General features: G+C 46.8%; 1 protein-coding gene across 2 annotated transcripts in view; it reads left to right on the forward strand.

Annotated features, from left to right (window-relative positions):
• ttn.2 (titin, tandem duplicate 2) overlaps positions 1-23,171 on the forward strand; it is a 179,643-nt gene that overhangs the window by 135,547 nt on the left and 20,925 nt on the right. For both annotated transcript variants that reach the window (XM_058081579.1, XM_058081580.1), the window contains 12 exons: positions 55-17,148; positions 17,230-17,526; positions 17,720-18,307; positions 18,399-18,701; positions 18,784-19,080; positions 19,199-19,486; positions 19,575-19,874; positions 20,058-20,209; positions 20,296-20,446; positions 20,555-20,854; positions 20,998-22,764; positions 22,849-23,142. In XM_058081579.1, the coding sequence (XP_057937562.1) occupies positions 55-17,148; positions 17,230-17,526; positions 17,720-18,307; positions 18,399-18,701; positions 18,784-19,080; positions 19,199-19,486; positions 19,575-19,874; positions 20,058-20,209; positions 20,296-20,446; positions 20,555-20,854; positions 20,998-22,764; positions 22,849-23,142 (21,831 nt within the window). The remainder of the gene's footprint in view (positions 1-54; positions 17,149-17,229; positions 17,527-17,719; positions 18,308-18,398; positions 18,702-18,783; positions 19,081-19,198; positions 19,487-19,574; positions 19,875-20,057; positions 20,210-20,295; positions 20,447-20,554; positions 20,855-20,997; positions 22,765-22,848; positions 23,143-23,171) is intronic.

Below are 23,171 nucleotides of genomic sequence, written 5' to 3' on the forward strand. Positions count from 1 at the left end.
GTGTTACATAATCATACAATACACACCACTTCTACTTTTCCCTTTGTTTATCAGATCCACCAGGGCCTCCCTCTAATCCTAGGATTTCAGACACCACCAAAACATCTGCAACCTTCAACTGGGGCCGACCCCACTATGATGGTGGTCTGGAAGTGGACGGATACATAGTGGAGTATAAAAAGGAAGGACACGATGACTGGGAGACTGAAACAGAGTACCATCTAAAGGCTACTGAATATGTTATTGGTAAACTACAAAAGGGAGGCAGATACCATTTCAGAGTCAGAGCCGTGAACTCTGAGGGAGTTGGTGAGCCTGCAGAAGTTGAAAAAGTCACCGAACTGGTAGACCAGGAGTCTGTTCCAGACTTTGAGCTGGATGCTGAACTTCGAAGAACCCTGGTAGTCAGGGCCCGTACGTCAATCCGTATGTTTGTTCCCATCAGGGGGCGCCCTGTTCCTGAAGTCACCTGGAGCAAAGATGACATCAATTTGAAAACCCGCGCGCATATTGACACAACAGAGTCCTACACTCTTCTGGTCATTCCTGACTGCACCCGATACGATGCTGGAAAGTACAACCTGTGCTTGGAGAATGTTGCCGGAAAGAAGACAGGCTTTGTGAATGTAAAGGTTCTGGACACACCGGGGCCACCACTTAATCTCAAACCCAGGGAGATCACTAAGACGAGCATAATCCTTCAGTGGGAGATTCCCATCATTGACGGAGGCTCCAAGATTCACAACTACATAATTGAGAAGAGGAATGCCACAAAGAAGGCGTACACTGTCTTGACTACCAAATGGCAAAAATGCTCTTTTAAGGTACCTGATCTTGAGGAGGGAGCTTACTATTACTTCCGTGTCTCTGCTGAGAATGACTTGGGTGTAGGCGAACCCGCTGAAACCCCTGAACCAATCAGGGTTTCTCAAGCCCCCTCTGCTCCTGAAAACTTGTATGTCACTGATGTTACTGCTGACAGCGCCAGCTTGGCATGGACCAAGCCCCTGCACGATGGTGGTAGCTTGATCACAGGATATGTCATTGAGACTCAAAAGAAGGACACTGAAGAGTGGATCCATGCTGCTGCCATCAAGGCCTTGGACTACACTGTTCCAAATCTCATCGATGGAGCCGAATATACCTTCCGCATAATGGCAGTCAATGCTTCAGGTAGAAGCGATCCTCGTGAGAGCAGACCTACACTGATCAAAGAGCAAACATCAAGTCCTTCCTTTGACCTTCGTGGTGTTTACCAGAAGACTGTCATTGCCAAGGCCGGGGACCGTGTTAAAGTGGAGATTCCAGTCCTTGGAAAACCCAGACCTGTAGTTTCTTGGAAGAAAGGAGACACCGCGCTAAAAGAGACACAGCGGATTAACACTGAAACCACGTCAACATCAACCATCCTCAACATCGGTGAGATCAAAAGGAGCGATGGAGGCCAGTATTCAATGACAGGAAAGAACATGCTGGGAACATTGACTGAGATAATCACAGTGGTAGTCCATGATATTCCGGGTCCTCCCACTGGTCCAATCAAGCTGGATGAAGTATCATGTGATTATATTCTCCTGTCCTGGGAAGCTCCAGAAAATGATGGAGGTGTTCCCATTAACAACTACATTGTCGAAATGCGGGAGACAACCGGTACTTCCTGGGTGGAGTTGGCAGCCACAGTGATCCGGACCACATTCAAAGCAACCCGGCTCATTACTGGGACCAGTTATCAATTCCGTGTCAAGGCCCAGAATCGATATGGCATTGGACCATCTATCGTCTCTGATCAAGTGGTGGCTGCCTATCCATTTGATGTGCCAGGGCAGCCAGGAACCCCTGCTGTTACATCTTTCAATAAGGATGCAATGACTCTGAGCTGGAACGAACCATCCTCTGATGGAGGCAGTGTTATTCTGGGCTACCACGTAGAAAGAAAAGAGAAAAATAGTATTCTGTGGCAGAAGATAAGCAAAGCTCTTGTTGTCGGAAATATCTTCAAATCAACAGGCCTGGTTGATGGAATTGTATATGAGCACCGTGTTATTGCTGAGAACATGGCTGGTCTCAGCAAACCTAGCAAACCCTCTGAGCCTATGTTTGCTTTGGACCCAGTGGACCCACCGGGCAGACCCGTGGCACTAAATATCACAAGACATGAGGTGACTGTTTCATGGACTAAACCAGAAGCAGATGGAGGATTTTCCATCACTGGCTACACTGTGGAAAGGAGAGAGTTGCCAAATGGGCGGTGGCTCAAAGCTAACTTCAACAACATTCTAGAGACAGTTTACACAGTCAGTGGTCTGATTGAAGATGCTGTGTATGAATTCCGTGTCTTTGCTCGGAACTCAGCTGGTGCTGTAAGTGCACCCTCTCAGCCGTCAGAAGAAATCACATGCAGAGATGATATTGAGGAGCCCCGGCTTGATGTTGACTCAGTCTACAGCAGCAATGTTGTTGTCATGGCCGGAGAAGTGTTTAAACTGGAGGCCAATGTAACAGGCCGGCCGATTCCATCACTTGTATGGACCAAAGAAGGGAAAGAGCTTGAAGATACGGCTAAGTTAGAGATAAAGACTGCTGATTTCCACACAACTCTGATAAACAAAGACTCTTTGAGAAGGGATGGTGGTGCTTTCACTCTGACTGCCAGCAATCCTGGTGGCTTTGCTAAGTTCACATTCAATGTCAAAGTTCTCGATAGACCTGGACCACCGGATTCTCTAAGTGTTACAGATATAGCTGCAGAGAAATGTGTTCTGAACTGGCTGCATCCAACACATGATGGTGGTGCCAAGATTGAATATTTCATCATTCAGAGGCGTGAAACAAGTAGGTTGGCCTGGACAAATGTGGCCACAGACCTTCAAGCTAACAGGTTCAAGGTCACCAAGCTTTTAAAGGGCAATGAGTACATCTTCAGAGTAATGGCAGTTAACAAGTATGGTATTGGTGAACCCCTGGAGTCTCAGCCTGTCATCTGTGCCAATCCCTATGTTCCCAGTGATGCTCCATCGCAGCCTGAAGTGACAACCATAACCAAGGACTCAATGGTTGTCTGCTGGGAACGTCCTGAACATGATGGGGGCAGCAGAATCAACACTTACATTATTGAAAGAAGGGATAAAACTGGACTGCGCTGGGTCAAGTGCAACAAGAGGACTGTAACAGATCTTCGATTCAAGGCCTCTGGCCTCACACCAGGCCATGAGTATGAATTCAGAATATTTGCAGAGAACAATGCCGGTCTAAGTCTGCCAAGTCCCTCGAGTCCATTCTACAAAGCCATGGACACAATATTCCAGCCTGGACCTCCAGGAAACCCCAGAGTTCTCGACACAACAAAGTCATCCATAACACTCGCTTGGAATAAGCCTGTCTATGATGGTGGTTCTGAAATAACTGGCTACATTGTGGAGACCTGCCTGCCCGAAGAGGATGAATGGACAATTCACACTCCGAAGAAGGGATGGACAGCCACCTCGTTCACTATCACCGGCCTGAAAGAAAACCAAGAGTACAAAATCAACATCTGTGCCACCAATTGTGAAGGTGTAGGAGAGCCTGCTGCCGTTCCTGGGACCCCGAAAGCTGAAGATAGGTTACTACCCCCTGAAATTGACCTTGGGGCAGATCTCCGTAAGGTAGTCTGCATCAGAGCCTGTAGCACTCTCAGATTATTTGTCCCCATCAAAGGCAGGCCAGCACCTGAGGTAAAATGGTCAAGAGAACATGGAGAGTCCTTGGACAAAGCTAACATTGAAATCACATCATCATTCACCACACTTCAAGTTGAAAATGTTGACAGGTTTGACGGAGGTAAATACATGGTTACTGTGGAGAATGCATCTGGAAGTAAGACAGCCTTTGTTAATGTTAGGGTGCTTGACACCCCTGGAGCACCTCAAAACCTTGTCATCAAGGAAGTTACCAAAAATTCAGTGTCACTCATTTGGGATGCACCTTTAATTGATGGTGGCTCCAGAATCCGTAATTACGTTGTGGAAAAGCGTGAGTCAACCAGAAAGGCCTATTCAACAGTTTCTGCGAGCTGCCATAAATCCAGTTGGAAAATTGGAGACTTGGAAGAAGGAAAACTGTACTTCTTCAGAATCCTGGCTGAGAATGAATATGGAATCGGCCTCCCAGTGGAGACGTTTGACCCGGTTAAAGTGTCAGAGAAACCTTTGCCTCCGGGAAAAGTGTCTCTTCGTGAGGTGACCGGCACCAGTGTTACACTAACCTGGGAAAAGCCTGACCATGATGGTGGCAGCAGAATCACTGGCTATATTGTTGAGATGCAGGGTAAAGGCAGTGAAAAGTGGACCCAGGTCATGGCAGTAAAGACGAATGAGGCTGTTGTAACTGGTTTAACGCAGGGAGAGGAATACATGTTCCGTATATCAGCCACCAATGAAAAGGGTGTTAGTGATCCACGCCCTCTCAGTATGCCTGTGGTAGCTAAAGATCTGGTTATCCCACCAACATTTAAATTGGCTTTCAGCACATTTAGTGTGCTAGCTGGGGATGATCTAAAGATAGATGTACCGTATATTGCTTGTCCCAAAGCTACAGCAATTTGGCTCAAAGATGGTGTCGCTCTTAAAGAGACAACAAGAGTTCACGCTGAAAGCACAGACAAAAACCTTCTTTTGGTCATTAAGGAGGCTTGCAGAGACGACGTTGGTAAATATTCTATTAAAATGACAAATACAGCTGGGGAAGCGACTTTAGATATCAGTGTTGTTGTCCTAGATAGGCCAGGCCCTCCAACTGGCCCCATCAAATTGGATGAAGTCACTGCTGACAGTGTGGTTTTGTCTTGGAATCCGCCAGAGTACGATGGTGGTTGTACTATCAACAATTATGTTGTTGAGAAGAGAGACACATCGACCACCAACTGGCAGATAGTTTCAGCTACGGTTGCTAGGACCACCGTCAAGGCTGTTCGCCTGAAGACCGGATGTGAATACCAGTTCAGGATTGCTGCAGAAAATCGATATGGGAAGTCCACAGTGCTGCTCTCTGAAACTGTTGTGGCTCAATATCCATTCGAGGTGCCCAGCTCACCACGTTCAGTTGTTGTTCAATCAGCCACGAAGGAAACCATGCTGGTTGTATGGGACAAACCTAGTAGTGATGGAGGAAGCAAAATACTCGGCTACCACTTGGAGCTCAAAGAGAAAAACAGCATTTTGTGGGTGAAGCAGAACAAGCAACTTATTCCAGAGCCCAGATACAAAGTTGTTAGCCTTGAGGAAGGCATCGAATATGAGTTTAGGGTTTACGCTGAGAACATTGTCGGAGTGAGCAAAGCCAGCAATGTGACAGAACTGCATGTAGCCAGAGACCCTTGTGACAGACCAGGAAAGCCAGAGGCTGTCATTGTAACCAGAAACCAGGTGACCTTACAATGGTCCAAACCTGAGTATGATGGTGGCATAAAAATCACTGGGTATGTGGTAGAGAAAAAAGAAGGAACCGGCCGCTGGATGAAGGCCAGTTTCACAAACATCATTGACACTTCCTTCGTTGTCACAGGGCTCACTGAAGATCAGATTTATGAGTTCCGTGTTATTGCCAGAAATGCAGCAGGTGTCAGCAGTCAGCCTTCTGATTCTACTGGATCTATCACAGCAAAGGATGAGGTGGATCCACCCATAATAGACCTGGATGCTAAGTACTCCCAGGCTGTTGTGGTAAATGCTGGAGAGACATTCAGGCTTGAGGCAGCTATCAGCGGCAAACCTGTACCCACTGTACATTGGCTGAAGGAGGGCCAAGTCATCAGTGAAGCGGCACGCCTCGAAGTCAAGAACACAGACTTTCTGGCCTGTCTAGTTGTTAAAGAAGCAATTCGTGTTGATGGAGGCCAGTATACTTTGCTGGTAAAGAATGTTGGAGGAGAAAAATCTGTTAACATTAATGTCAAAGTTCTGGACAGACCGGGACCACCTGAAGGACCCATTTCAATCTATGGCGTCACAAATGAGAAGTGTTCTATTTCCTGGAAACCACCTGTACAAGATGGAGGTAGTGATGTATCCCATTACATTGTTGAAAGGAGAGAGACAAGCAGACTAGTCTGGACTGTTGTTGAACAAAAAGTTCAGACTCTGAACCTGAAGATTACCAAGCTTCTTCCTGGTAATGAGTACATCTTCAGAGTGATTTCAGTAAACAAATATGGAGTAGGCGAGTCTCTGGAATCTGAGCCTATGATTGCCCGAAATCCATTTGTCACTCCCAACCCACCAACAGAAGTAGAGGTCTCCACAATTACCAAAGACTCCATGGTGGTGACTTGGGAAAGACCAACTAATGATGGCGGTAGTGCTATTCAAGGTTATGTTGTTGAGAAACGTGACAAGGACGGTGTTAGATGGACCAGGTGCAACAAGCGCACAGTGAGCGAGCTCCGCTTCCGAGTTACAGGGCTCCTTGAAAACCACAGCTACGAATTCAGAGTTTCTGCTGAGAATGCCGCTGGTGTTGGAACGCCCAGTCCTCCGACAGCATACTACAAAGCTTTGGATCCCATTTTCAAACCAGGCCCACCAAATAATCCCAAGGTGGTGGACACATCAAGGTCCACTGTTTCCCTTACGTGGGGTAAACCCATCTATGATGGTGGCTGTGAGATTCAGGCATACATTGTTGAGGCTTGTGATGGAGCATCAGATGAGTGGTTCATGTGCACTCCTTCCACTGGAATCACAGACACATGCTTTATGGCGACAAAACTTCTCGAGAAGCACGAGTATCAGTTCAGAGTGTGTGCCATCAACAAAGTTGGTGTTGGTGAGCATGCTGATGTTCCAGGAAAGATTATTTTGGAGGAAAAGCTTGAGGCGCCAGATCTTGACTTGGATGCAGATATGCGAAAGATGATCAACATTAGAGCTGCAAGCACTCTGAGGCTTTATGTTCCTGTGAGAGGTCGCCCAGCCCCTGAACTTAAATGGGGCAAAACTGATGGTGAGATTAAAGAAACGGCCCAAATTGACAATACCGATAACTACGCTTCACTTGTGATTGAGAATGTGGACAGATTTGATAGTGGCAAATATACGCTTACTGCAGAGAACGCCAGTGGAGTAAAGTCAGTCTTCATCAGCGTCAGAGTCTTAGACTCCCCAAGCCCTCCAAATAACTTTATGGTTAAAGAGATTACCAAGAATTCTGTCACGCTCACATGGGAACCTCCACTATTGGATGGCGGCTCAAAGATTAAGCATTATATAGTCGAGAAGCGGGAGAGCACTAGGAAAGTTTACTCTCCCATCACCACTTGCAATAAGATGTCATGGCGGGTCGAACCTCTCCCAGAGGGTGGATTATTCTTTTTCCGAGTCTTGGCTGAGAACGAATATGGTGTAGGTCTACCTGCGAAAACCACAGAACCAATTAAGATTTCCGAGAAGCCCCAGCCTCCTGGTAAAGTCAGTGTTGTTGATGTTACACATAGCACTGTAACCCTGACATGGGAGAAGCCTGAACATGATGGCGGTAGTAGAATAAGTCACTATGATGTTGAACTTGCTCCTAAAGACAGCGAATCCTGGTCCGTGTGTGCAAGTGGGAAGGCAGCAGAGGCCTTGGTGACTAACTTGCTCAAGGGGGAAGAATATCAGTTTAGAGTTTTTGCCGTCAACGACAAGGGCAGGAGCGACCCCAGACAGTTGGCTAACTCGGTTGTCGCAAAGGACCTTGTGATTGAGCCTGCTGTTAGACCTAAAGTAAGCAGCTACAGTGTCCAAGTCGGTTATGACCTCAAGATAGAGGTGCCAATTGCAGGTCACCCAAAGCCAACCATCTCTTGGACCAAGGATGGAGCTGCCCTCAAACAGACCACTAGAGTCAATGTCACAGACTCTGCACGGCACACCACACTTACTATAAAAGATGCCACCAGAGAGGATGGAGGCATGTACACTATTAGTGTTGCCAACGACCTAGCCTCTAAAGAAGCCACAATTGAGGTCATCACCTTGGATAAACCCGGGCCACCTACAGGCCCTGTTAAGTTGGACGATGTTAGTGCTGAGAGCATCACACTTACATGGGAACCTCCTGTTTATACAGGTGGTTGCCCAATATCCAACTATGTTGTGGAGAAAAGAGATACAACCACAACCAACTGGGTAGTCGTGTCTGCCACTGTGGCAAGAACCACACTCAAAGTGGGCAATCTCAAGACTGGTGCTGAATATCAATTCCGAATTTACGCTGAAAATAGATATGGAAAGAGTTATGCAATTGATTCAGAGCCTGTTTTGGCACAGTATCCCTTCCAAGAGCCTGGGCCACCAGGTACACCATTTGTATCTTCATACTCTAAGGACTACATGGTGGTTGAGTGGCACAAACCCCCGTCTGATGGAGGCAGTGCTATCTTGGGCTATCATCTTGAAAGGAAAGAAAAGAACAGTATTCTTTGGACCAAGATTAACAAAACTCTAATCCAAGACTGCAAGTTCAAATCCACTCCTTTAGAGGAAGGCATTGAGTATGAATACAGAGTATATGCCGAGAACATTGTTGGCATTGGAAAGTGTAGCAAGGTCTCAGAGGTTTATGTAGCCCGTGATCCATGTTATCCTCCTGGCTGTCCAGAAGTACTCATACTGACCAGACACTCTGTGAAGCTGAGGTGGACACCCCCAGAGTATGATGGTGGAAGTTTAATTACCGGTTACGTAGTGGAGAAGCGCGATCTTCCTGAAGGAAAGTGGATGAAAGCCAGCTTTGCAAACATCATGGAGCGTGAATTCACAGTTACTGGCTTGACAGAAAACAGTAAATACGACTTCAGAGTCATTGCAAGAAATGCAGCTGGTGCTATCAGTAAGCCTTCCGAGAGCACGGGACCCATCACAGCCATCGATGAAGTTGACCCACCCAACTGCGAGACGGATGCTATGTACAACCAAACTCTTGTCATTAATGCCGGGGAGACATTCAGTCTGGAGGCCAGTGTCAAAGGAAAGCCGATTCCCACAGCTCAGTGGTTTAAGGGAGATGTCGAAGTGGAAAACTCAGCGAGAACTGAGATAAAAAATACAGATTTTAAGGCTCTTCTTGCTGTGAAGGATGCCATCAGAGTGGATGGTGGGCAGTATACACTTGTACTTACTAATGTGGCAGGAAGTAAGACTGTTCCATTCAGTGTGAAAGTTCTGGACAGACCAGGTCCTTCAGAAGGACCCCTTACTGTCAGCAATGTCTCTGAGGAGAAGTGTTCACTGTCTTGGCTTCCACCCAGACATGACGGAGGCAGCAGTATTTCTCACTATGTTATCCAGAAGAGAGAGACAAGTCGCCTTGCATGGACTGTGGTCTCAAGTGACTGCGGAGCCACCATGTTCAAAGTCACCAAACTTTTGAAGGGCAATGAATACATTTTTAGAGTCATGGCAGTCAACAAATATGGCGTTGGTGAGCCCCTGGAATCGGCACCGGTTATTATGAGAAATCCATTTGTCCCTCCCGGGTCACCTCAGGAGATTGAGATCACCAATATTACCAGGGATTCTATGACTGTCTGTTGGAATAGACCAGAGACTAATGGAGGTAGCGAAATCGTTGGCTATATTGTTGAAAAGAGAGACCGTGCAGGAGTGAGGTGGACCAAGTGTAATAAACGCAGGGTAACAGACTTGCGTTTTAGAGTGACGGGATTGACTGAAGACCATGAATATGAATTCAGGGTTTCTGCTGAGAATGCAGCTGGCATTGGTCAGCCAAGCCCAGCCACGACTTACCTGAAAGCCTGTGACCCCACTTTTGAGCCAGGCAGTCCAACTAATATTCATGTCACTGATACTACTAAAAACTCCATAAGTCTGGCCTGGAACAGGCCAATCTACGATGGTGGCTGCGAAATTCAAGGTTATGCTGTTGAAATCACAAAGGCTGATGAGGAGGAGTGGACAATTTGCACACCACCCTCTGGAGTAAACGCAACCAAGTTTACCATCACCAAGTTGATTGAGCATCAGGAATACAAAGTGCGCATCTGTGCCATCAATAAGCTTGGCATTGGGGAGCCTGCTGAAGTCCAGGGCACAGTGATACCTATTGATAAAATCGATGCACCAGAAGTGATTCTAGATTCAGAACTCCGAAAGGGAATTGTTGTTCGTGCAGGAGCCCCGCTGAGGATTTGCATTCCATTTAAAGGTCGTCCTGCACCTGAGATTAACTGGGCCAAGGAGGACGGCGAACTTCCTGTTAAAGCTCAAAAAGAAACTGGAGAAGATTACACCCAGCTCTCTATTGACATTTGTGACAGATATGATGCTGGAAAATACATCCTTAATTTGGAAAATACTGCAGGCACCAAATCAGCATTTGTGTCTGTCAAAGTTCTGGACACTCCAGGAGCCCCTGTCAATCTCACAGTAAAAGACATTAAACGTGAAAGTGTCACCCTGACTTGGGAGCCCCCTCTTATCGATGGCGGAGCAAGAATAAAGAATTACCTAGTTGAAAAACGTGAGTCCACAAGGAATGTTTACTCTAGTGTGGACAACAAGTGCACAAAGACAAGCTATCGTATTACTGGCCTCACGGAGGGAACGATCTACTACTTCAGAGTCCTTGCTGAGAATGAGTTTGGTGTAGGACAGCCAGCAGAGACAGAAGACTCAATTAAGGCCTCTGAGCCTCCTCTGTCTGTAGGTAAAGTAACTTTAACTGAAGTTACTAAAACAACTGCCTCACTCTCCTGGGAGAAACCGGTCCATGATGGAGGCAGTAGGATCATTGGCTACTACATTGAGATGCAACCTTTGGGCTCGGAAGAATGGGTGGTGGCAGCCACAGTCAAAACTTGTGAGGGCACAGTCACAGGCCTTAGTGCAGGATACGAATACCTTTTCAGAGTGTCTGCCTTCAATGACAAGGGTAAGAGTGACCCAAGGGCTCTTGCTGCACCAGTCATGGCAAAGGATTTGACAATGGAGCCAGGTTTCAGAATTAGATTTAACACCTACAGTGTGCAGCATGGTGAAGATTTGAAGATTGACATTCCTGTGATTGGGCGTCCAGTTCCAACAGTGGAATGGAAGAAAGACGGACAGGCTCTTAAGGAGACAACCAGGCTAAACGTATCCAGTACACCCACATCTACAAAGCTGTGCATCAAGGATGCAAATAGGGAAGATTCTGGCAAATACACTCTTACAGCAACCAGCAATGTCGGAACTGCGACTGAGGAGATTACGGTTATCATTCTCGACAAGCCAGGACCGCCCACCGGTCCTGTGAGAATCGACGAAGTGAGCTCAAATTATGTTACTCTATCCTGGGAACCACCGGCGTATACCGGAGGCTGCCAAATTAACAACTACATTGTGGAGAAGAGAGACACTACCACAACAGCTTGGCAGATTGTGTCTGCAACCATTGCCAGGACAACCATCAAGGTCAGCAATCTGAAGACAGGAGTTGAATATCAGTTCAGAGTGTCTGCTGAGAATAGATATGGAAAAAGTTCTGCTATTATCTCGGCCCCTGTTATTGCGCAGTATCCATTTAGTGTACCTGATGCCCCAGCAATGCCTATTATTACCGCTGCAACCAAAGACAGCATGGTTGTTGAGTGGAAGCCTCCTACAAACAATGGTGGCAGTCCCATTCTGGGCTATCATCTGGAAAGGAAAGAGAAAAACAACCTCTTGTGGACTAAACTCAATAAGCTTCTCATCCCTGATGCACGCTTCAAGACCACAGAACTCGAAGAGGGCATTGAATATGAATTCAGAGTTTATGCTGAAAACATAGCAGGACTGAGTGCAGTTAGCAAAGTCTCTGAAAGCATGGTAGCAAGGGATCCATGTGACCCACCGGGTACTCCAGAGGCCATTGAAATAACCCGCAATCATGTGACACTCCAGTGGACACGGCCCCAGTATGATGGAGGCAGTGTGATAACCGGTTATATGATTGAAAGGCGGAAGCACCCTGATAACCGCTGGATGAAGGCTAGCTTTACTAACATCATTGACACACAGTTCACCCTCACTGGCCTGACCGAGGACTGCATTTATGAGTTCAGGGTTGTTGCTAAAAATGCAGCTGGTAGTTCCAGCAGTCCATCTCAAAGCACAGGAGAAATAACTGCCAAAGATGAAATTGAGGCTCCAGAAGCAACCATGGATTCTAAGTTTAAAGATCTGACAGTTGTTCATGCAGGCGAGACGTTTGTTATTGATGCAGACTACACCGGCAAGCCTCTTCCCGAGGTTATATGGCTGAAGGAGGGAAAGGAGATTGACAAAACCACCCCAAGAATGGAGATCAAAACCACACTTACTCGTACCATTCTCACAGTGAAGGACTGCATCCGAATGGACGGGGGCCACTTTGTTCTTAAACTTGTGAATGTCGGTGGTGTAAAAATAATCCCAGTCAATGTTAAAGTCCTGGATAGACCCGGCCCTCCAGATGGCCCACTCGAGGTCAAAGGGGTCACAGCGGAAAAGTGTTACCTGCATTGGAGCCACCCGTCACAAGACGGTGGAGCAAGTATTTCTCACTATATCATTGAGAAGCGAGAGACTAGCCGTTTGTCGTGGACTATGGTGGAGCCCAAGATTCAAGCCATCAGTTATAAAGTCACAAAACTGCTGCCTGGAAACGAGTACATCTTTAGAGTGACAGCTGTTAATAAATATGGTGTTGGTGAGCCTCTAGAGTCTGAGCCTGTAATTGCACGCAATCCCTTCACTACTGCAAGTCCTCCATCTACTCCAGAAGCTGGTGCCATCACCAGAGACTCCATTGTGCTCACCTGGGAAAGGCCAGAGAGTAATGGAGGAGCCGAGATTGAGGGATACGTTCTTGAAAAACGTGACAAGGAAGGCATCCGATGGAGTAAATGCAACAAGAAGAGGCTGACAGATCTGAGGTTCAGATGCACCGGTCTCACAGAGGGCCACTCGTATGAATTTAGGGTGTCTGCTGAAAATGCTGCTGGTGTCGGGACACCCAGTGCACCCACTCAGTACATCAAGGCATGTGATGTGATTTACCCCCCAGGACCACCAAATAACCCTAAAGTCAGTGACCATTCTAGTACCACCGCCTCCTTAACCTGGTCCAGGCCTATCTATGATGGTGGAGCACCTATCACGGGTTATGTTGTTGAATTTAAGGAGGCGTCACTTGATGAATGGGTCGTTTCTACACCACCCACTGGTGTACAGGCTACAAATTATACTGTTAAAAAACTGAAGGAGAACGCAGAGTACAACTTCCGTATTTGTGCTTTTAACTGTGAAGGAGTGGGCGAACATGTGGACCTGCCCGGGTCCGTTATTGCTGCTGAAAAGCTGGAAGCTCCTGAAATCGAACTAGATTCGGATCTGAGAAAGATGGTTAACGTCCGTGCCACTTCTACCTTGCGTCTGTTTGTCACAATCCGAGGGAAGCCAGAGCCAGAGGTCAGATGGTCAAAGGCAGATGGCAGCCTGAATGAGCGTGCCCAGATTGAAGTGACAAGTTCCTATACAATGTTAGTGATTGAGAATGTGGATCGATTCGATACCGGCAAATACGTACTAACTCTTGAGAACCTCAGTGGGTCAAAATCAGCTTTCATAAATGTCAGAGTTCTGGACTCACCCAGCGCCCCTACTAATCTTGAGGTCAAAGATGTAAAAAGAAATTCAGTCTCTCTCTCATGGGAGCCCCCTCTTATTGATGGCGGGGCTAAGATATCTCACTATGTTGTGGAGAAGAGAGAGCAGAAGAGAATGGCTTTCACCAGCGTAAGCACAAATTGCGTGAGGAACTCCTACATCATCTCAGACCTACAAGAGGGAGGCCGATATTATTTCCGTGTGCTGGCTGTGAATGAACTCGGCGTAGGTCTGCCGGCTTCCACAGAGCAAGTCAAAGTTTCTGAAGCTCCTTTGCCTCCGGGTAAAATTATGCTGGTAGATGTGACTCGTCACACCGTCTCTCTTTCGTGGGAGAAACCAGATCATGATGGTGGCAGCAAGATTACAGGCTATATCGTGGAGATGCAACCCACCGGAGAAGACAAATGGAATTTGTGCAGTGAAGTCAAAGCACTGGAGGCGACAATAGATGGACTCACAACAGGAGAGGAATATTCTTTCAGGGTCATTGCAGTCAATGACAAGGGCAAGAGTGACCCCAAACCTCTGGCTAATCCCGTGACTGTGAAGGATATCACAGTAGAACCCATCATCAACCTGTTGTTCAACACATATAGCGTTAAAGCAGGCGATGACATGAAGATTGATGTTCCATTCAAAGGCAGACCGCAGCCTGAGGTGGCCTGGAAAAAGGATGGCCACGTGCTGAAGCAGACAACTCGAGTAAATGTTCTCACTTCCAAGACCTCATCTAAAATTCTCATTAAGGATGCGACCAGAGAGGATGTAGGAAAGTATGAGATCACCCTTACTAATGCAGTGGGCACCAAAACAGCTGAAATCTCAGTTGTAATCCTGGATAAACCAGGTCCACCCAGTAACATAAAGGTGGATGAGGTGAGCGCAGAATTTATATCTCTGTCTTGGGACGCTCCAACCTATGATGGCGGATGCCAGATTAACAATTATGTAGTGGAAAAGAGAGACACAACCACAACCACTTGGCAGATTGTATCAGCAACAGTCGCCAGAACATCGATTAAAGTGTCCCGTCTAATTCAAGGAACAGAGTACCAGTTCCGTATTGCAGCTGAGAACCGATACGGCAAGAGTCCTGCCATTGACTCTTCTCCTATTGTTGCTCAGTATCCATTCGAAACTCCTGGCGTTCCCATCAACCTCTGTGTTTCTCATGCCACCAAAACCTCCATGCTTGTTGTTTGGGAAAGACCTGCCAGTGATGGTGGAAGTCCCATTATTGGTTATCACATTGAATGCAAAGACCAAAGCAGCATCCTTTGGACTAAGGTCAACAGGGGTCTTCTGGCTGAGAGACAGTTTAAGATGACAGGTATTGAAGAAGGCTTGCTGTATCAGTTCAGAGTTTATGCAGAGAACATGGCTGGCATCGGCCCAAGCACTAAAGCCAGTGACCCAGTTGCAGCCAGAGATCCGTGTGAACCTCCATGCAACCTTAGGGTCACCAACATCACAAGAACGTCAGTCTCCCTCTTCTGGGAGAGGCCAGAACATGATGGTGGAGCCAAGATTACTGGCTACATTGTTGAGCGTAAAGAGCTTCCCAGTGGCCGCTGGCTGAAATGCAACTTTACCAACCTGCAGGATACCTATTTCGATGTCACAGGCCTCACAGAAGATGTCCAATATGACTTCCATGTTATCGCTAAGAATTCTGCTGAGTTGTTAAGTGCTCCTTCTGAGAGTACTGGACCGATAACAGTCAAGGATGACGTTGATCCACCCACAATTATCTTGGAAGAAAAGTTCAGACAGCTGGTTGTCATTAAAGCCGGAGAAATCATTAAAATTGATGCTGAAACCACAGGCCGCCCACTCCCTGTGGTCACATGGTCTAAAGAGGGAAAAGAAATTGAAGCCAAAGCCAGATGTGAAATCACCACCACCAACTTCACAACTACCCTGCTGGTAAGAGATGCCATCCGAAGGGACTCAGGGCAGTATGTTCTCACTCTGCACAATGTGGCTGGCACAAGGTCTGTGGCTATCAACTGCAAGGTTCTGGATAGGCCTGGACCTGCTTCAGGACCATTGGCTGTATCTGGCCTGACAGCAGAGAAATGTACCCTGACATGGGGCCCCCCACAGGAAAATGGTGGCGCTGAGATTATGCATTACATTGTTGAAAAACGCGAGACTAGCCGCCTAGCATGGACTCTTGTGCACGGTGACATGAAGGCCACCACCTGTAAAGTGACCAAGCTTCTCAAAGGAAATGAGTATATCTTCAGAGTTAGAGGAGTCAACAAATATGGGGATGGTGAGGCCCTTGAAAGTGAACCAACCAAGGCCATGGATCCATTCACGGTCCCTGCTGCTCCAGCTAATGTCCAGGTCACCTCAATTACGAGTGAAGCAATGACCATCTGTTGGGAAAGACCAGTTGCTGATGGTGGCAGCAGCATCGCTGGCTATGTCATTGAAAAGAGAGAGAAGACCGGACTTCGCTGGTGCCGCGTTAACAAGAAACCAGTGTACGACCTTAGAGTGAAAGCTTCACACCTTCGTGAGGGCTGTGAATATGAATACAGAGTTTTTGCAGAAAATGCTGCTGGCCTTAGCGCTCCTAGCGTTCCCTGCCCCCTCACCAAAGCCGAAGATCCGCAATTCTTGCCTTCACCACCTGCTAAACCTAAAATCATTGATTCGACGAAGACCACAGTCACTCTGTCCTGGAATAAACCCTTGTTTGATGGTGGGGCACCTGTGACTGGCTACAGAGTGGAATACAGAAATACTTTGGATGATGAATGGATAGTTGGGGTCCAGAACACCAAGAACACAGAATTTACCGTTGTGGCACTGACACCTGGAGCAGAGTATGTGTTTGTTGTCAAGTCCATCAACAAAATTGGTTTGAGTGATCCAAGCCCAGAGTCAGACAAACAGTTGGCCAAGGAAAGAGAAGAGGAGCCGGTCTTTGACATTAGTAATGAGATGAGGAAAACTCTGATAGTGAAGGATGGTAGTTCATTCACCATGACAGTGCCCTTCAGAGGAAAACCCATTCCCAGTGTTACTTGGACCAAGCCTGATGTTGACCTAAGGGTCCGTGCTGTCATTGACACTACCGACACATTCACCTCAATCACTCTGGAGAAAGCCTGTCGCACAGATTCTGGAAAATACACTGTCACCTTGTCCAGTGTGGCTGGTACTGCCGCCTTGACCCTCAACGTCAGAGTTCTGGATTCTCCTGGCCCGCCATCTTGTGTAGAGATCAAGGATGTGACTAAAAACTCTGCTACTGTGACATGGGACACTCCTGAAAATGAAGGAGGTGGACCAGTGAAGAACTATCTTGTGGATATTCGTGAGGCCAGCAAGAAGGGATGGACTCAGTTGACCAATACATGCCACAGGTTGACGTACAAGGCATCAGACCTGCAGGAAGGTGGAGTATACTACTTCAGAGTGACTGGCGAGAATGAGTATGGAGTAGGAGTTCCTACTGAGACCACAGAAGGAACCAAGATCACAGGTATTACACTTTTGAGAAAGCAATGCTTCACAAGATGTTTACATAATTTTGATAATTTAACACATTATTGTATTTCTACAGAAAAGCCAAGCCCACCACCCAAACTTGGTGTGACCGATGTGACGAAAGAGAGCGTATCCCTAGCCTGGGCCAAACCTGAACAAGATGGAGGCAGCCGGATCTCTGGATACTTGGTGGAAGCTTTGGAGAAAGGCCAGGAGAAGTGGGTCAAGTGTGGTGTAACCAAGTCCATCCACTACACGGTGTCTGGTCTAAGGGAGAACATAGAGTACTTCTTCAGAATCAGAGCTGAGAACCATGCTGGATTCAGTGATGTCAAGGAAATGGTCAACCCGGTGTTGGTCAAAGACCAGCATGGTAAGTTGTGCTGCAGACTCAAGACATTGTTTTGTTTCTAGCATATACTGTATTTACATGTATTTACAAAGTTAGAGGTGAGCTGAATGGTGAAATGCATTGAAATCATACCAACTGGCACTGTGTGAATTTATTGTTAATGGTGATTGTATTAAACCCAAAGTCAACCTTTATTTTTATCTATTTCTTAAAGAATCTCCTGAGGTTGTTATGAAGAACTACCCTCACAACACAGTATACGTTAGAGCTGGCTCCAACCTCAAATGTGAGATTCCACTTATCGGCAGGCCATTGCCGAAGGTGTCCCTCTCCAAGGACAATGTACTGCTCAAGTCAACAATGAGGTTCAACTCCGAGGTCACTCCTGACAGCATCAAGATCACATTGCGCGAGAGCATTGCAGGAGATTCTGGACGCTATGATATTATTGCATCCAACTCTATTGGAACCACCAAGTCCTTCATCAACATTGTGGTTCTGGACAGGCCCAGTGTTCCCCTGGGACCTGTGGAGCTGTTTGATGTCACAGAGGACAGCGTGAGCCTGAAGTGGCTACCACCGGCTTACGATGGTGGCAGCCCCATCACAAACTACATCCTCCAGAAGAGAGAGACCACTACAGCCAACTGGACAGATGTCTCCTCTGCTGTTGCTCGCTGTACCATGAAGATCATGAAACTTACAACAGGCCTGGAGTACCAGTTCAGGGTCAGGGCGGAGAACAGATATGGAGTCAGTGAGCACATTGACTCACCTCCTGTGACTGTCAGCCTTCCTTATAGTAAGTGGTTATGTGTAATCTCCACATTCATTTTTTATTTGACATTTAAACAATAAATAAAATAATAAAAATGACCCTCATCACTCTGCAGCTATTCCTGAAGCTCCGTCTACTCCAGAGATCACTTCTGTGACCAGGGAAACCATCGCAGTTGCTTGGAAGGAACCCAAATCAGATGGAGGCAGCCATGTCTTTGGTTACCATCTCCAGATGAAGGACAGAAACAGCCTCCTGTGGCAGCGAGTGAACAGAATGGTGATCCGTGCCACACACTTTAAGGTCACAAACATCCACGCTGGTCTCATTTACGAGTTCAAGGTGGCAGCTGAGAACGCTGCTGGAGTCAGTGAATTCAGCAAGATTTCAGACGCAGTACTGGCTATCGATGCCTGTGGTAAGTTGGTATACCTGAAACAGTCTATATTGTATTAAAAACTGTCACTGTGGTCTCATGAGGATTACCGACCTTTCTGCAGAGCCACCCACCAATGTGCGCATCAGTGATATCACCAAGAGCTCCATTAGCCTTGACTGGCAGAAACCCAACTATGATGGAGGCTCCAAGATCACAGGCTACATGGTTGAAAAGAAGGATGGAGCAAATGGAAGATGGTTCAAGGCAAACCTCACCAACATCACTGACACCCGCTACACTGTGACTGGCCTGACTCAGGATGAGACCTACGAGTTCAGAGTGATGGCAAAGAATGCTGTCGGCTCAGTGAGCAATCCATCCATGACAGCTGGACCCGCTACATGCGTAGACACGTTTGGTATGTAAAACTCAATTTAGAATTAAAGAAATTTTTGCGCATGGTTACATAATTAAAACATGTATGTCAACTATTGCACTTAAAGCTCAACTATATATTTTTGTGATATATAATGCAGGTGCTCCAGAGATTGAAATACCTCCAGAGTACTTCAACGAGGTGAAGCACAGAGCAGGCTCGAACATTGAACTCAAGTTTAACATCACTGCAAAGCCTGCTCCCACCATCGAGTGGCTGAAGGATGGAAGAGAACTCAAACCAAATGCTCAGCTCTCCTTTAAACACACATTTGACTCCACAAGTTTGTTCTTGAGGGAAACGGCTCGCCTGAACTCTGGAACGTATGAGGTCAAGGTGAAGAACTCCCTGGGATCAACGTGTGCCATTGTCAGATTGCTTATCCAAGGTACTTAAAAATGTGTTTCTTTGAAAAACAACAGCAATGCCTATTGCTTTACTATGAATTAATGGTATCCCATCGTTCCCATTTCCAGATAGGCCAGGGCCTCCTGCTGGAGAGATTCAATTTAAGAAGGTCACAGCTGACAACATCACAATCATGTGGTCTCCTCCGGCTGATGAGGGAGGTGCCATGGTGACACATTACATTGTAGAAAAGAGGGAGACAAGCAGAGTCATGTGGTCCATCGTCTCAGAGAAACTAGTTGACTGCATCGTGAACGTGCCCAGGCTCATCCAGGGCAATGAGTACATCTTCAGAGTCCGAGGTATCAACAAGTATGGCATCGGAGACCCTCTGGAGTCTGAGGCCATCATTGCCAAAAACGCCTTTGGTAGGAAACACGTAAATTCATACATACCCGTTATATTTATCTCATATATGTTTTTATTTGTTTAATCTGGAATAAGAGTTTAATTGTTAAACCAGCAGAATAAACATTACTCGCGGAACATATGAGTTACAAGATGTATTAGAGATCACCAGATCTAAACTGATCACCTGATCGTTTTGACAGCGCCTCCCAGTGAACCATCCAAACCTCAAGTCACCATGATCACCAAGTCAACCATGACAGTATGTTGGGAAAGACCAGCTCTGGATGGAGGAAGCGACATTGACGGATACTACCTTGAGAAAAGGGAAAAGAAGAGTCTGCAGTGGTTCAAGGTCAGTTTAGGGATTAGTCCTAGGAGATGCTTCCAGTCACTTGTGACACCTTCAAAGCTAATGGCTGATCATCTTTTATTGTGAAGGTGGTGAAAGGCACAATCAGAGACACGAGGCAGAAGGTCACTAACCTTGTGGAAAACAACGAGTACCAGTACAGAGTATGCGCCGTCAACAAGGCTGGAGCCGGAAACTACTCTGAGGCCTCTGAACTCTACATGGCCTATGATCCTATAGGTATCTTCTGAACTTCTCGCGACACCTCCTGAGGCTTCTATGACCACATTATGAACACTGAAAATTGCTGTTGCACTCCTAACCAAAATAAATTATGTTTATTTCTAGATCTTCCTGGAGAACCATCCAAACTACGTGTGGTAGACTCCACAAAGACCTCAATCACTCTCGGGTGGGAGAAGCCTGTTTATGATGGTGGCAGTGAGATCACACACTACCTGTTGGAGCAAATGAACACAGAAGAAAGGGAATGGGTGACGGTCAATCCACAGGTTAAGACCTGCGAGTATGTGGTGTCTCATCTTAAACCGGCAACATACTACTTCTTCAGAGTGTCAGCTGTCAACTGCAAGGGCAAAGGAGAGGATATCAAGATGTACCAGCCTGTGCAAGCCAAAGATATCTTGGGTTTGTATCCTCATAAGTCAGTCATGCAAAGTTCTGCATGTGTCTTTGTTTATACACTCAACTAAAATATTATCATTAACAAAAATACACTTGTTTTTGCTCCAATTTTTCTCATAACGCCTCTGTAAACTTTTCTTCAACAGAGGAGGCTGATGTGGATCTAGACATTCCCATGACAACCCAGTATACTGCCAGAGCTGGGCGTGACGTGGAAGTGTTTATTCCCCTGAAGGGACGCCCCACGCCAGGTGTCACCTGGCGGCGTGGAGACCGTAACATGGCTGCTGACAACCGCTATACCATCACCAGCACTGAATCTGCCACCACCCTTCTCATTCCTAAAGTTACCCGCGATGACTGCGGGAAGTACATGCTGGAGATTGAGAACGGTGTGGGAGAACCTAAGATCTTGACCGTGTCCCTGAAAGTTCTGGACAGTCCATCCACATGCCAAAAGTTAATGATTAAGAATGTCACAAGAGGGAAACTGACACTGAGCTGGGAGGCTCCTCTTATTGATGGTGGCTCCCCTGTCACCAAATACATTGTTGAGAAGAAGGCATCTACTATGAAGGCTTACCAGGTGATAACTGATGAGTGTGTCAATACAACCTACAAGGTGTCAAGCCTAGAAGAGGATGTTGCTTACTTCTTCCGTGTGTCTGCTGAAAACGAATTTGGTGTGGGTGACACTTGTGAGACTTCTGAGCCAGTCAGAGCCACAGAGACCCCAGGAGCTGTTAAAAACTTGGTAATGCTGGACTCCACAAAGACCTCTGTTACTTTGCAGTGGACTAGGCCTGACCATGATGGCGGAAGCCACATTACTGAATACATCATTGAAAAGAGACCTGAGGATCGCCTCACCTGGACCCCGGCGACAACTTGCAAGCGCTGTACCTGTGAGGTGACGGGTCTTCAGGAGAATACAGAAATGAACTTCAGAGTGTTTGCCAAGAATGAGAAGGGCAACAGTGACTTCTCACAAATCGGTCCAATCACAGTGATGGATTTCGTTATTCCACCTGAGGCCAATCTCAGTGATTACCCCAATGGAGAGCTGGCTGTTCGTGTTGGTCAGAACATCCACATTGAGCTGCCTTTCAAGGGAAAACCAAGGCCTACAATCAGCTGGCTGAAAGATAATTTGCCTCTGAAGGAAAGTGAGAAGGTCCGCTTCAGGACCACTGACAACAAGACAGCGGTTACAGTCAGAGGAGCCAAAAAGGATCACGCTGGCCAGTACACCTTAGTTCTGGACAACAGAGCTATCAAGAACTACTTTGACATCAATGTGATCATTTTGGGACCCCCATCTGTGCCTATTGGTCCAATCCGTTTTGATGAAATCAAAGCCCAAAGTATTATCATCTCTTGGGATGAGCCCAAGGAGAATGGCGGTGGTGAAATTACCTGCTACAGTGTGGAGAAGCGTGAGACTTCCCAGGCTAACTGGAAGATGGTCTGTTCTAGTGTGGTCAGAACTACCTTCAAGATTCCTAACCTAGTCAAGGGAACCGTATATCAGTTCAGAGTTCGTGCCGAGAACAAATATGGTGTCAGTGAAGCACTTAACTCCACAGAAATCGTTGCCCAGCATCAATACAAACCTCCAGGCGCTCCAGGAAAGCCTGTGGCTTACAACATTACCAGCGACGGTATGACCATCAGGTGGGAAGCTCCAGATTTTGACGGTGGATCCCCCATTCTTGGCTACCACATTGAGAAAAAGGACAGGAACAGTCTCCTGTGGCAGAAGGTGAATTCCACCATTATCTCCAACAGAGAGTACAGGATCATCAGCCTCATGGAAGGGCTGGAGTACTCTTTCAGAGTCTATGCGGAGAATAATGCTGGACTCAGCGCTGTTAGCGAACAGAGCAAACATGCTCTTGCTATTGCTCCTGTCGGTAAGTAGAAATAAAACTAGTTTATTAATATGTTCGATTGTTGGATCAATATTTCAACCAGCATTTTTGGTGAATTATCTTTAGATCCACCTGGCACACCAGTCTGCATTGATGTGACTAGAGACTCTGTCACATTGACGTGGGACATTCCCAAGAGGGATGGCGGTAGCAAGATTGTGGCTTACAGCGTGGAGCGGCGCCAAGGCAGAGGGAAGTGGCTGCGGTGTAACTTCACAGACATCAGTGAGACTCAGTTTACTGTGACCGGACTCTCAGCTGGAGACAGATTTGAATTTAGAGTGATTGCCCGGAATGCTGTGGGCACTGTCAGTCCACCATCCAACTCCTCCGGATACATCATGACAAAGGATGAGAGCAGTAAGTGTTCCATAACTGAAAAGAAATCC

The sequence above is a fragment of the Doryrhamphus excisus genome, chromosome 9, assembly GCF_030265055.1.
Source record: "Doryrhamphus excisus isolate RoL2022-K1 chromosome 9, RoL_Dexc_1.0, whole genome shotgun sequence".
Taxonomy (NCBI): Eukaryota; Metazoa; Chordata; class Actinopteri; order Syngnathiformes; family Syngnathidae; genus Doryrhamphus; species Doryrhamphus excisus.